The sequence below is a fragment of the Chrysochloris asiatica genome, unplaced genomic scaffold, assembly GCF_000296735.1.
Source record: "Chrysochloris asiatica unplaced genomic scaffold, ChrAsi1.0 scaffold00344, whole genome shotgun sequence".
NCBI classification, from domain to species: domain Eukaryota; kingdom Metazoa; phylum Chordata; class Mammalia; order Afrosoricida; family Chrysochloridae; genus Chrysochloris; species Chrysochloris asiatica.
The window spans coordinates 241,217-256,347 of record NW_006408862.1 but is presented as its reverse complement, the minus strand read 5'-3'; the positions used below and the strand labels follow the sequence as shown (position 1 = coordinate 256,347).

At 35.8% G+C, this 15,131-nt stretch overlaps 1 protein-coding gene across 1 annotated transcript in view; it reads right to left on the bottom strand.

Moving 5' to 3' along the window:
- The window catches only part of AGTPBP1 (ATP/GTP binding protein 1), a 219,950-nt gene that overhangs the window by 66,433 nt on the left and 138,386 nt on the right, over nt 1-15,131 (bottom strand). The window contains exons 17-18 of the mRNA XM_006875881.1: nt 6,558-6,645; nt 923-1,067 (exon numbers count right to left, since the gene is read on the bottom strand). Coding sequence (XP_006875943.1) covers nt 923-1,067; nt 6,558-6,645 — 233 coding nt within the window. The remainder of the gene's footprint in view (nt 1-922; nt 1,068-6,557; nt 6,646-15,131) is intronic.

Below are 15,131 nucleotides of genomic sequence, written 5' to 3'. Positions count from 1 at the left end.
AGTAAATAACAACTTTGAAGATATATTTTTACATACATATTTAACTATTTTCTTAAAATAAATTGTCCACAGATAGAATGACTAATCCAATAAGCATATTTTCTGATGCTATGCTATTCAGCACAAAAATCTACATTGTAGATTATAACCTTATAACTGTATTTAAAACAAAACAATCCTTTGTCTTAATTAACAGTCTCGTTCTTGATATCTCTTCTGCTCTAAGGACGCTAAGCTTTTCATTTTCTTCCTCCCTAATAATTTGGAAGCTTTTTTTCAAACACAGTAGTTCTTCAATTTCTTTCTTGGTAAAGTGATCATATCTTCATGATCCCTGACAAATAGGATAGTTAAGACATTGTGTTCAAAGAATTAGTCTACAAGGTTGGTCATTTACTTACTAGAATTAACCAAGTTGCAATGTTTTGCTTTATAATGCAAATATTCAAACAACCTCATTCAAACCCAAGTAACAAATTTTATATTCCATATTCTAAAACATCCAAATTTAAAACTCCATAATGCAACCATCAAAAGAAGTGAATTTCCAATAGAAAAACTCAAAATGCACCCACATTTTTCTACTCTTTGATGTTCTGTAAGATTCAACACTTGATTAAACAAGTGGAAATCTCAGAGTCAAAATCAGTAAATAACGGAATTTTTTAAAAATTGAAGATTTCTACAAAAGATCAAAAGCAAAATTCATGTTATATTTCTTCAAAATTTCTTTTTCTTAAATAAAAATGAAAATCACATTCCTTTTTCACTCCCTTTAATGTTTCTAGCAAACATTGTACTAACTTCTAAAATCCTCAAGTGTCTTTTTCTTAATTATGGTATTTAATTAAAAGTATTTTTTTCAATTATCCAACATATGCATGTGACATAATTGTCATAATTCAACTGAATGAGTTCTTACCTGCAAAGTTGAATATGTATAGGGATAGTGATAAGCAAAGTAGCAAACATCATCTTTATGTGGAAAACTGACAGTGAACGTAATTGTATAGTAAGATTTTCCCTTCTGCCCACCAGCAGCAACTGAACTTCTTGAGAAGTGATTTCTATAAGAGAAAGTATAAAATATGTTTATTTCATCCTCACAAAAAGTCTGGTTTTTCTTATGCTTATTAAACAGATTTTAGAAATAAAAAGAAAAGCCCTGGTCCATAAAACTTTACCACTAAATACCCTATACAAATATACTTGGTAGTAATAAAGTAACTAGCTGCTATCAGCCAACATTATTTGGCAAGAATATTTGGATACAAATTCTTAAGATTTACTAGCTAAATGAAGCTAATACTCTACACTACCCTTCAGTATCACACCAGGACTCCAATACTCTACACATCAATACAAGTTTTAGAGCACCATTCTCTGATATCCCAATACATTAATGGATCTAGGCAATGATCATGAATGGATAGGTTCAACCTATCAACATAATCCACAAGTAAAAGAAATGGTAAGAACCAGATGGTCATTATCAATCGATGCAGAAAAGACATTTGACAAAATCCAATACATTTCCTGATAAAAATTCTCAGCAAGATAAAAATAGAAGGCAAATTCTTTAACATAATTAAGTACCTATACTGGTGCTGTAGGATCAGCCATGGACTGCTAACCACAAAGTCAAGAGCTCAAACCCACCAGCCCCTCCTTGGAAATCCTATACATAATCGTTATGAGTTGGAACTGATTTGATGGTGTTTAACATCACAAAACCTACAGCCAACTATTCTTAACATAGATACAATGAAACCAGTCCCTTGAGAACAGGGACAGACAAGGGTGCCATTTACCACAGTTCAATTCAATATTATATAAAAGTCCTAGCCAGAACAATAAGGCAAGAAAGGAAAATAAAACGCATCTAAATTGGAGTCCTGGTGTAGCACAGTGAGTTAATGTGCTGGACTGAAAAGTAGATTTGAAACACACAAAAAAAACAAGGCTCCAGGAATTAACCATACAAATTTAAAGGTTTCAACAAACTGATGCACTGCTGGAGATGCTTTGGACATGTTGTCAGAAGGGGCTGGTCCCTGGAGAAATACTTTACACAAAACTATAAAACACTACTGCAGGAAAACAACAAAGACCTACATACATGAAAAAACACACCATGCTCCTGGATAGGCTCAACATTGAGAAATCTCAATACTACCTAAAATGATCAATAGATGTAATGCAATCTTGATCCAGACTCCATCAATATTCTTTAAAAAGATGGGGGGGGGGGGAAGGATAAATTTTATATTAAAAGGAAAGAGAACCCAGACAAGCAAATTTTTACTGAAGAAGGAGAACAAAAGAGGAGATCTCACACTTCTTGATCTCAGAACCTAATATAAAGCCACAGTTGTCAAAACATCCTGGTTCTGGTACCACAAACACACAAGACCAATGGGGCAGAATAAAGAACCCAGAAATAAATCCATCCACCTATTGACAAGTGATCTTTGACAAAGAACCACAATCTATTAAATGGGGAAGAGATAATCTCCATAGCAGATGTTACTGTGAAGACAAGAAATACATTTGCAGAAAAGGAAAACAGGACCTATACATCATACCATTAACCAAATCTAATTAAAGATAAATGAAAAATCAAAATGTAAAACTGAAAACTATAAATAGCATGAGAAAAAAATAGGGGAAAACGTTGTTGTTAAATGTTGTTGAGTCAGTTCTAACTCATAGTGACTATAGGATTTCCAAGGAGAGGCTGGTGGGTTTGACCGACAACCTTAACGTTAGTAGCCTACTGCTTATCCTATAGCACCACACCAGGACCCTAATTTATGGCATAACTAACAATTCACAAATAGTATTAGATAAGCTAGATGGCTGGGACGTCCTAAAAATTAAACACTTAATATGCATCCAAAGATTTCTCCAACAGATTAAAAATACTCTACATACAGGGGAAAAAATTTGGCAATGAGATCTTTTAACAAGAGACTAATCTCTATAACTTATAGAAAACTTGAACACCTCAACAACAAAAACACAAACACATCCAATTAAAGAATGGGCAAAGGGCATGCAGAGGCAGTTTACCAAAGAAGACATTCAGGCAGCCAGTAAATACATGAAGAGAAGCTTTCAATTCGGCATTTAAAACCATACCTCAGCCACTGAGTCGATTCTCACAGTGATCCTACAGGACAGAGTAGAACTGTCCCTCGGATTCTCAAGACGATAAATCCTTACACAAGTAGACATCTTTCTCCTTTGGAGCAATTGGTGGGTTTGAACTATGGACTTATTTCTTCATAATGTCCTCCAGGTTCATCCAAGTTTTGAGATGATTCAAAAACATAAAAAATTATGAAACTGGTCTGATAGAGACTAGTAGAACCCTGCCAAGACTATGGTCTTTAAACCCCCTTTTGCCAGTAACTGAACCCACTCTTGGAGATCACTTTACAGCCAAGCAACAAATAAGCCTATGAAGTGAACCATATCACCGAGAGGAAAGTGTTCCTTAGAACAATCAACCATGTTAACACCCAATGAGCATCACTGACCCAAAACAGAAGTTGAGAAGACTGGATGATGGGTGAATGGAAACAGGGAACCCCGGGAGGAAGTGGAAGAGTGGTGCTACACAGAGGAGACTGCAACTAGTGCCTCAAAACAAAATGTGTATAATCATTGAATGGGAAACTCATCTGCCTTGTAAACTTCCATCCAAATTGCTATATGCTAAAGAAAGAAAGAAACCACTTGACTCGAGACAAATTTTAAGAATGAGTTCTAAGGTCTAGCCCAAAAAAGAAAATCAAAAGGCAGAATAAAATGCAGAGTTTTATATCCTTCCCCAATTTGTTAGGATTTTTTTTTTTTCCAAGACATAAATCTGAAAATCCAATTGAATGTTTTCTGGAACAACTTAAGTGGAATTTGTCTGTAAATACCCTCAGAGACATCTCACAGACTAGCTATGGTTTAATAGAAAAATTAGAGTATATTCCCAGGATGCTAATTTGTTCTTTTTGCCCTTTGATGCGTATCTGTAAATAACTCATGCCTTAAATTTTCAGAATATTTAGTATGTCATAGAATCTTCTTAGTTGTGGCTGTTAACTGGTTTCAAAAGCATAAGCTGTGAATTTTTTTATGCTTATTATGAAAAATTTAGAAATGCAAAAAGTATTAATAAAAAGAGAATCTCTTCATTCAAGGGAAATTTGCCACTGTTACTGTTTCTAAAAGGTCCCTGAGTGGCATGCAAACGGTTCGTGCCCAAGTTGGTAACCAAGAGGTTGGCAGCTCGAACCCATCATCAATCAGCACTACCATACCACAACCAACAGGTCTGATCGTTTGCTCCGTTAAGAATGTTGTTGCTGTTGTTAAGTGCCGTCTAGTCAGTTCTGACCCACAGTGACCCTGTATAGTGTTGCTGAGGAATGGTTGGTGGGTTTGAACCACGTATCTTGTGGTTTATCAGTCCAGTGCTTCTCCTACAGTCACACCAGGACCCCTCAGCCAAGAAAATGCTATGGAACAGTAGTTCTACTCTGTAATACATGGAATCGCCTATATAACAAATCAACAAGAAAACCATTTTGGCATATTTTATTCTCATTCTGTCCTTCACACCCAAGGGCTCCACATCATCAGATTTAACCACCAGCAGATCAAAAATATTTAGAAGAGAAAAAAAGTGATAAACTAGTAAGAGCACTCCCTCAACAGCTGAAGCTACGTAAAGTGCTAGTCACATAGCGTTTATATTGTACTAGGCATTCTAAGTGATCTAGAGATGACTTTAAAGGAGCTCTGGTAGCGTAGTGGTTATGAATCAGGCTGCAAACCGCAAGGTCAGCAGTTCGAAACTACCAGCCGTTCCGTGGGAAAACGAGGAGGCTTTCTACTCCTGTAAAGATTTACAGCCTCGGAAACCTTGTACAGGGTCACTATGAGTTGGAACCAACTCAATGGCACACAAAAAGAGATGATTTAAAATATGCAGTCAGTCTATATTATATGGAAATACAGTGTCATTCTATAAGAAGGACTTGAGCATCCATGGATTTTGGTATCTGCACAGAATCATGGAACCAAACCAGATAGCAAGGGATGGCTATATAGACCTCAGATAGTTATGTATGCATCTACATAAACAATTTAGAAAACTTCCTTTTTATCATTAGAACACAAGTCCTTCGTTACACTACTTAAAACATTAAGGCAATGAGACAGTGTGACTGGAAGATGGACCACCCATCAACAGTCATAATCAGAGTATTTTTTAAAGCTCAGGACAAATTGGTTGACAGGTATCATTAATTCTTGTTTCTTATGTATTTTCAGGTCCTGGGGTTATAGTTTTGTGCTATTGAGTCAGTTCAAAGTCACAGTGACCCTGTATAGGGTTTCTAGGGAGCGGCTGGTGAGTTTTGAACTGGTGACCGTGTGGTGCGCAGTGTACTGCTTATGCTACAGCACCACACCAGGATACTAATGGGCTAACCACTACATAAAAGCCAAAATCTACTGTGTAAAACTGTCAGTACCAAGATTAATAACAGAAGAAATAAGATGGCAAGTAAATTTAATAGTGCATGTAGAAATAGAGTACAGCTGGGAAGCAAGGCAAATGAGAACCCTACATTACTTAGAAATAGAGCTACAGAATAATGTAATTTCTCCACAGAAGTAGTAAATGATTTTTATCACTTATTTCTAATTCGCTAAGTAGACCACCTATTTGACATCAAAGTTAAACTGTATAAAATGCTATAATGTAACTGTGGGACACATCTTAGTTAAAATATTTACAAATTAAGATGAAGTAAACAGTTCCATGTGAATACAAAAAGAGAAGAGGTACAAATTATACTTAATCTCACAGAAATAACAAAACACTATTGTAAATTATTTCCTAGAATTTCTCATTTCAGTTTCATTCAATTATGGTTCAAGGATTTTAAAGATGAGAAAAGAGTCCCCGGATGATGGCAATAGTTAATTGCTTGACTACTAGTTGGAAGGTTGGCATCAGAGCCCACCCACAGGCACCTTGGAAGACAAGTCTGGTAATCTGCTTCTGCAAGGTTGTTGTTGTTTGTTGTTAAGTGCAGGTCTCACAGAGACCCTGTATAGGGCTTCTGATGCTGGGAGTCTTTGCAGACCCAGAAGCTAGTAGGCTAGAATTGCTGACCTTGTGGTTTGTAACCATTCTCCCAAGGCTGCAGCCTTGAAACCCTTGTGGAGCAACTTTACTCTGTACACAACAGCAACTAACGACAACAAAGTGAAACAAGCTAAAGACATGCACCCGTGCACCCATCTCAGTGGGAAGCGAAGACACAGACGTGTCCATTTATCGACAAAACACATGTGATTTCCACTATGTGAACTCCTTGAAAGGTACTCAAATTCTACACTATCTAAACTACACTAGTTAAAACTAAGTTGTAACAACATGAGTCAAAAAAAAAAGCAGAAATAATTCTGTTTATCTTTGCACTCAAATAGAATGATGTTCATATGTCCTCTATAAGCTAATGTCCTATTATTATTAGAATACTTACTTGTAGTAACAAATGTCAGTCCCCACACGAATCCACCACGGTCTGGCATTTAATGCTTCCTGAACAGAATACATGAGGGGTTGCATACCTTGGAAACAGAAACAGAAGAGACAGAAAATTCATGTCAGAAATCTTGAGTTAAAAATTCATTTTATCTTAGTAGAAAGAATCAAACTTTCAAGAAAGCTCAATTAAAACACATTTCAATTTTATAGCATGTATTTGTTATGTAGTGTGTATTTTTAAAATCTGAGAAATGTCTCATAAAAAGTACACCAATAATATACTTTTATTTCACTATGAATTACAACTGATTTGGCGGTACTTAACAAGAATGATTTGCAGTTAAACTAAAACGAGATTACAAACTGTAATAAGAGCAAAGTCACTAAATATTTTTCCATTAAATTTTCAACAAATGCATTTAGGTGATCTATATATGGGCTGTATACACAGATCAGTTAAATACATACACAGACATGTATATGTATATATGTGTGTGTTGTTCTACTTGTTACAAGAAATACACGTAATACACACATATATATTTCTTGCAGCAAGTAAAATAAATAATAAAAATATATAAAACATACTGTATGAACTCCCCTCCCGCCACTATTTTCTTTGCACTTCCATCTCTACTAAAATTAGGAGAAAAACACGATCAGAATGGCATGTTTGCTTTGTTCTTGATATTTAATTAAATTAATTTTTTGGTGAAAGTAAAAGGTAACTGCTAACAGAAGTTGAATTAAATACATGGGCTAATGCACTGGTGTGGCGCTGTGGTTTAATGCTTCAGACCACAAAGTCATTTGAACTGCAAGGTCGGTGGTTCAACTCACCAGCTGCTCCTTGTAAACCCTATACAGGGTCGCTATGGGTTGGAATCAACCCGATGGCACTTAACAAAAACAATGCACTGGACTGCAAATTCCGTTTGAGCCACAAGGTCAGTGGTTCAAATTCACCAGCCTCTCCTTGGAAACCCTAAACTGGGTTGTTATCAACTCAACAGCACTTAACAATAACAATAAAAAATCTTCTTGCATACTCTCAAAATACATATTTTCTAAATGAACTTTAAAAACATCTTACCTAATTTCCTAAAATAACTCACATGGGTCTAACTGGAATTGCGTTGACATGTTAAATTTTAAAAGGTTAACATTTTAAAAAGTGATTTTATTCTGGTAAAATACTAACACAACTTTTTCCATTTTTACCATTTTTAACTATAAAATTCAGTGATATTATGTTCATCATGACATACAACCATTATCATTCTCTATTTCCAAAAATTTTCATCATTCTTAACAGAAGCTCAGTATCACTTAAGCAATTAACTGCCCATTCCCTACTCCCCGGTTCCTTATAAGAACTAATAAACATTTGTCTCTATGCATTTATCTCTTTTAGATATTTCATATAAGTGGATCATACAATATTTGCCCATTTGTGTCTATTTCAGTCAATATAATGATTTCGAGATTCATCCATGTCATACCAGGTATTAGAAATTCACATATTTTCAGAGCTGAATAATGTGTATTCCACAGTATGGATATGTGATACACTGGGTATCATTCATCTGTTGAAAGACATGAGGTTTCCACTTTTTGGTTATTGTGAATAATGCTGCAATGAACGCTGTTGTACACATTTCTGGGATATATATATACATACATATATATATCGAGGAGTGGAAATGTTGGGTAATATGGTAAATCTTGGCAAAGAATGAGTATTCTGGAAGACTTAATTGTCCTCATGAGGAAACTGTACCTAGACCAAGAGGTAGTCATTCAAACAGAACAAGGGAACAGTGAACGATTTAAAATCAGAAAAGGTGTGCTCCAGGGTTATATTTTTTCACCATACTTATTCAATCTGTACGTTGAGCAAATAATCTGAGAAGCTGGATTATAAGAAGAAGAACATGGCATTAGGAGGAAGACTCATCAACAACCTGTGATATGCAGATGATACAACCTTGCTTGCTGAAAGTGAAAAGAACTTAAAATATTTACTTACAAGGATCAAGGACCATGGTCTTTGGTAAGGGTTCCATCTCAGTGTAAAGAAAACAGAAATCCTCACCACTGGACCAATAAGTAACATCAAGATGAGAAAAGAATGAAGTTGTCAAAGAATTCATTTTACTTGGTTCCACCATCAACACTCATGGAAGCAGCAATCAAAATATTTAAACAACGTATTTCATTAAGCAAATCTGCTGTATAAGACCTCTTCAAAGTATTCAAGAGCAAAGATATCAGTTTGAGGTCTAAGGTGTGCCTGACCTAAGACATGGTATTTTCAATAATCTTATATGCCTGTGAAAGCTGGACAACGAATAAGGAAGGCCACAGAAGAATTGGTGCATTGGAATTATAGTGCTGGAGAAGAATACTGAAAGTACTATGGACTGCCAGATGAACAAACAGGTCTGTGTTGGAAGAAGTACAGCCAGAATGCTCCTTAGAAGCTTCCTTTGGACACATCATTAGCAAAGACCAATTCTTAGAAAAAGAACATCATGTTTAATAAAAGAGATAATCGGCAAAAAAGAGGGAGGCTCTCAATGACACTGACACACAGCCGCAACAATGGGCTCCACTCTATCAAGGATGACAGACAGGACAGGACAGGGCAACATTTCATTCCTGTCACACAAAAGGTCAACAGAGATAGGAGCCAACCCAACAGCAGCTAATAAAAGTAACAACAATCATTTCATTTGTAATTTAAAATATTTCATCTCCTCTTCTGGTATTTTTATCAGGTATTTTGAAAAATGAAGCAACCTCAAAACACAATGCTAAATACAGTGGTAAAAACATCCACCTTCCTTGTTCATAGTCTCAATGAAGAAGTTTTGTCATTTAATGCAATATTTGCTATTTTTTAGCAATCTACCTTATCGTGCTTAAGCAGTAATAATAATAATAACCTTATCGTGCTTAAGCAAAAATTGGGGTCCTGTATAAGTGTAATCAAGTACAGTGCTGTAGGATAAGCACTGGACTGCTAAACAAAAGGTCAGTGGTTCACACCCACCAACCGCTCCTCAGAAATCCTGTACAGGATCACTATGAGTCAGAACTAGTCACTGACACGTAATAACAATATTGTAATTTCTACAAACCAAACATTGTTCCAAGCATTTCTACATGTCCTAAGTCATTAAGTCCTCACAACATCCCTTTGGGATAGGTGCTGCCATTCATTGCCATGTCTCTGGGGCGAGTGGCTGAAGTGCTTGGCTACTAACTAAAAAGTCAGTCACTCGAACCCACCAGTCAGCTGCTCCACGGAAGAAAGATGTAGCAGTCCGCTTCTGTAAAGATGTACTGCCTTGGAGAACCTATAGGGGCAGTTCTACTCTCTCCCAGAGGGTCACTGAATCAGAATCTCCTTGAAGACAGTGAGTTTGACTTTGGGTTTTTGGAGTAGTGAGCCGTTTTCACCTTAATTCTTAAGTATATTCTTAATCATTTTATCAAATGCGTTTTCAGCATCTACCGAAGGAATCACATGATTTTTCTTTTACTTCTGATGAGTGAATTATTTTGATTGGTTTCTTACTGTAAACTATCTTTGCAATCTAAGACAATGCTAGTTTTCTAATAGCATAGAGTTAAAAGAATTACTTTCTCATTTAGGATTTTTGCATCTATATTCTTATCTAAAGCTGGTCTTTTTTTTTTTCCTTTACTTTTTAATTGTCTTTACTAAGTATTGGTATCGTGATTATATTAGGTTTTTTTTAAAAAAAAGGAATTACAGCTATATTCATAATTTATATGGGATAAATAACAAAAGTATAGTCTATTTTTAGTGAGTAAATGTAATTCAGTTGGAATACCAAGTAGGTATGAAGACTAATAATTTTCAAAATTCCCTTTTCCAACAACCTGCAAAGAATCTCTACTTTTTCTTAAACAATTTTGCTATTTCCATATTTTATTTCTATCTCATTTTCAGCATTTACTTTTATTAATTCATTCATCTTCTTTCAGTTTATTCTCTAGTTTTACTAAGTTCTTAAGTGGGCACTTAGTCAACTTACCCTTCTTTTCTTATTTTTTAAAAACTGGTAGTTATTAAAGGCTTTGCGTTCTCCTCTGACCATCATACACCTTCTCACATGCTCTCCTTTGCAGTGATAGATCAGAGCTGTGCAATTCACCTCCCTGCTTTGACAGCAGTGCTTCACCACTGTCCACTTTGGTCATCATCTAATGGCTGTGGGTTAGTCACACTTGGCTATTAGGAACTGAAAATCACTCTATTGTTTTTGTTGTTGTTGACAGTTGCTGTTGAGTCCCTTTTGATTCATGGAGACACCACGTGTTCAGAGTAGAAATGCTCTTCAGGATTTTTACCACTAAGACCTTTTCAGAAGCAGATCATAAGACCTGTCTTCTGAGCCACCTATAGGTGGGTTCAAACCACTAACCTTTCAGCTAGCAGTCAAATGCTTAAGCATTTACACCACTCAGGGATTCTGTAAATGAGTCTAGTACCACTGAAAAACAGAATTTGAAACTTAATCTAATTTTAATTTAAATTAAAGTAACTACAAGGTCACTGGACAGCACAATTCTAAAAAACTGTAACATTTGTTTTAAATTTTCTTGCTTTATTTTTTTTTTTAAAGAAAAATATTACTTAATATTTCATTTCCTTTTTAAAAGTCAACTTTTTGTTGACTTCTATTAAGATTTTGGATCATGAGCAAAGAATAAAATCTGTAAGATCTTTTTTAAAAAAATTGTTTAACATGAATGTTTTCTTCATAACAAAATATATGGCAAATTTTTAAATGTTTCATGAACATAATAGAAAAGATACCTTCTGCTCTTCATAGACTTCACTATATATTACAACTTATGTGAAATTTTAGTTTGTTTCATAATTGTACCATGACTCCTTTGCAGGTTTGTTTGTCTGTTTTATCCTTCTATAGAAGAAGAGACATGGGCCTTATTTCCTATATGGCTAATTTCTTCCTGTTTTTTAATTATTACATATTATATTATGGGGTTGGCCTGAGAGCTGTCTTCCAAATATTTTGTTAGAGAGGAGTGAGTGCCTCCAGTGGCACATCAGTTTGTTCAAAGATTTCAATTTGTAGTCCATCAATTCCCAGATACAAATTCTTTAGCAATGCTTTCAGGGAATCTTGGATTTTTTTTCCCCCTTCAATATCCTTGGCTCTTGATCATACACTATCTCTTGAAATGGTTGAACATTCACTCATCTATGCCAAGATAATTTGTAATACAGCTAACTGGCCAACTGATTGAAAGAGATCATTTATGCCCATTCCAAAGAGAGGTGACCCAACAAAATGCAAAAATCAGACAGTATCATTAACATCGCATACAAGTAAAATTCTGCTAAAGATAAATAAAAATAGCTGAAACAATACATTGACAGAGAACTGCCAAAGGCTCAAGCTGGATTCAGATGAGGACATGTAACCAGGAACATTGCTGATGTCAGAACACCAGAAAGATGTTTACCTGTGCTGTATTGACTACACAAAGACTTTTGATTGTGTGGATCATGACAAGCTATGGACAACATTTTGGAGAATGAGTATTCCAGAACACTTAATTGTGCTCACAAGTGAGGAACCTGTACATCAGGGGTTGTTGTTGTTGTTATGTGCTGTAGAGTCGGTTCCAACTCATAGAGACTTGGTACAGGGTTTCCGAGGCTGTAAATCTTTACAGGAGCAGAAAGCCTTATCCTTCTCCCGTGGAACAGCTGGTAGTTTCAAACTGCTGACCTTGCAGTTCACAGCCCAGTTCATAACCACTATGTCACCAGAGCTCCTTACAACAGGGGTGGAGAACTTTTTTTCTGCAAAAATATATATGCATCATTTGCAGGCCATATAAAATTATCAACTTAAAAATTAGCCTGCTATATTTGGTCAAACATTTAATAGAATCACCCTTAATATGATGGCTGGATCTGTGGTTGCCTTGGCAGGGCCAGACCAAATGATTTCACGGGCTTTTTATATGGCCTGTGGATCAGACGTTCCCCACCCTTGCTGTTACACAGACCAAGAGGCAGTCATTCGAACAGAACAAGGGAACAATGAATGGTTTAAAATTAGGAAAGGTGTGTGCCAGGGTTACATTCTTTTATCATATTTATTCAATCTGTATAGTGAGCAAATAATCCAAGAAGCTGGATTATAAGAATATGGCATCAAGACTGGAAGAAGAGTTATTAACAACCTGCAATATGCAGATGATACAGCCTTGCTTGCTGAAAGTAAAAAGGACTTAAAACATTTACTGTTGAAGATCAAAGACCACAGTCTGGCATGGGTTGTACCTCAACGTACAGAAAACAAAACTTCTCACCACTAGACCAATAAACAACAACAAGATAAATGGAGAAAAGATTTGACATTGTCAAAGACTTCATTTTATTTGGATCAACCATCAGCACTCACAGAAGCCGCCATCAAGAAATCAAATGACATATTGCATTACGCAAATCTGCTACACCAAACCTGTGTAAAGTGTTCAAGAACAAAGATGTCAGTTTGGGTCAGTGTGCCTGACCCAAGCCATGGTATTTTCAATAACCTCATGTACATGTGAAAGTTGGACAACGAATAAAGAAGAGCACAGAAGAACTGGTGCATCTGAATTATGGTACTGAAGGAGAATATTAAAAGCACCATGCACCATCAAAAGAAAAAATAAATTTGTGTTGGAATAAGTACAGTCAGAGTGCTCCCATGAGGCCATGAGGGCCAGACTCCATCTCTCATACTTCGGACATATATTAGAGGGACCAGTCCCTAGAGAATGACATCAAATGTAGGGTCAGCAAAAGACCTACAACAAAATGGATTAGCACAGTGGGTTCCAGCGTAGCAACTATTCATTCTGTTGTGTATATGGTTGCCTTGAGTTGGCACTGACTCAATAGCACCTAACAACAATGTATTATGGAGTTACCATGAGTAAGAAGAGAGTCCTTTTTTTTGGTTTGCTTAAATTTTAATACTGCTTTACATGTTTTCTGTTTGGGAAACAATTCCTATTATGTTTATAACCAAATATCCCAACTGATTACAGATTTATTTAATATTCACTTGTCAAACACAGAGTTGATCCTCTTGAGAGGAAAATACATTAAAGGAATATGTACAATTATAGAAGTTCTTATTATACATGTAGCATGGAAGATACACTGTATTTCATACTTTTTACATAGAAGACATTAAATGAAGATAAATAGATTCTAATTGATTGATAAACTGTTCTGGTTCTTAAGGTCCTTCGCTTTATTTTTGTGATAAGAAAATTCAAAATTATTAATGTGGAGTTTCTCATCATACATTCATCTAAAAACACAGTGAATAAATACTTGTGAAGGAAGACTGTATGTTGGCTAATTTGTATGTTTTATAATCTAATAAATTGACTGCTGGGGTTATCTGTTAAGAGATAGAACAAAATAGGGGGAGGGACATTTCTCCCAGTTATTTAAATGTGATCAACAAAATGAAAACAAACGAAGTAGCTGCAAAGCCACATGATGCTATTTCTGGCCTAGGTGGTTAAGTTTGATGAACATTTTAAGTGTCTTGTATTATCCCCCTCATAAAGGTAAAAATTTGAAAGACACATTGTGTGTCTGTATTTTTCCCAAAATATAGACTCTTTAAAAATATATTCATATAATATATATAAGCTGAAATTATGCAAAAACAAAAAACAAAACAGCACAGGAGAGTAAGTGGGTGCAGCATCAAAATTATAAAATGGGCAACAGCAGTTTTAGGGCTCCCCCTCCTTTTATCCGTTTCATGAATTTATAACCATACCTCAGTATCGCCACGCCTGAAATAAAGGCACTACTGAGATTAGGTAGCGCAAAAAGCTCCGCTGTGTCTTTGACCAAGAATAAAATCTTTTAAATGAGAAAATGAAAATGCAAAAACGGAACCTTTTTTTTTTTTTTTTGCCACTCTTTCCAGTGTCAGAGCTTGACAAAAGAGAAAACAAAATCTAAATATACAAATGTAGACTGGAAATATTTTAGTGCAAATATGAAAAGTAGCAGCATAATTTAAAGTGATTTAAATAAGGGACCATTCTGCGAGGGACCACACAACTAATGCATGTGGTGCACTGTACGATAAAAGCACTGGACCGCAAGGTCAGTCGGAATTACCAGGTCAGTGGTTCAAACTCACGAGCCGCTCTTTGGAAACCCTATAGAGCTTCAGATAGAACTCAATGTCACTTGACAATAACAACAAGAAGAGTAAGAATCAACTTGACGGCTACTAACAACAACTAAACTACACGAGCCCATACCACACTACTAGCCCATAGACTACTATATTATGCTACATGACAGTGATTGTTGTGCCCTGCCATCATGTCAACACTCAACTCATGAAAGCACCAAGCACAATAACATTGAGATCCAGAGGGCTGCTACTGACTGGTTTGGGGATGTAGATTCCAGGTCTTTCTCTGTACTCTCTCCTAATGTGGAACTTCCACTGAAAGATCTATATATGCA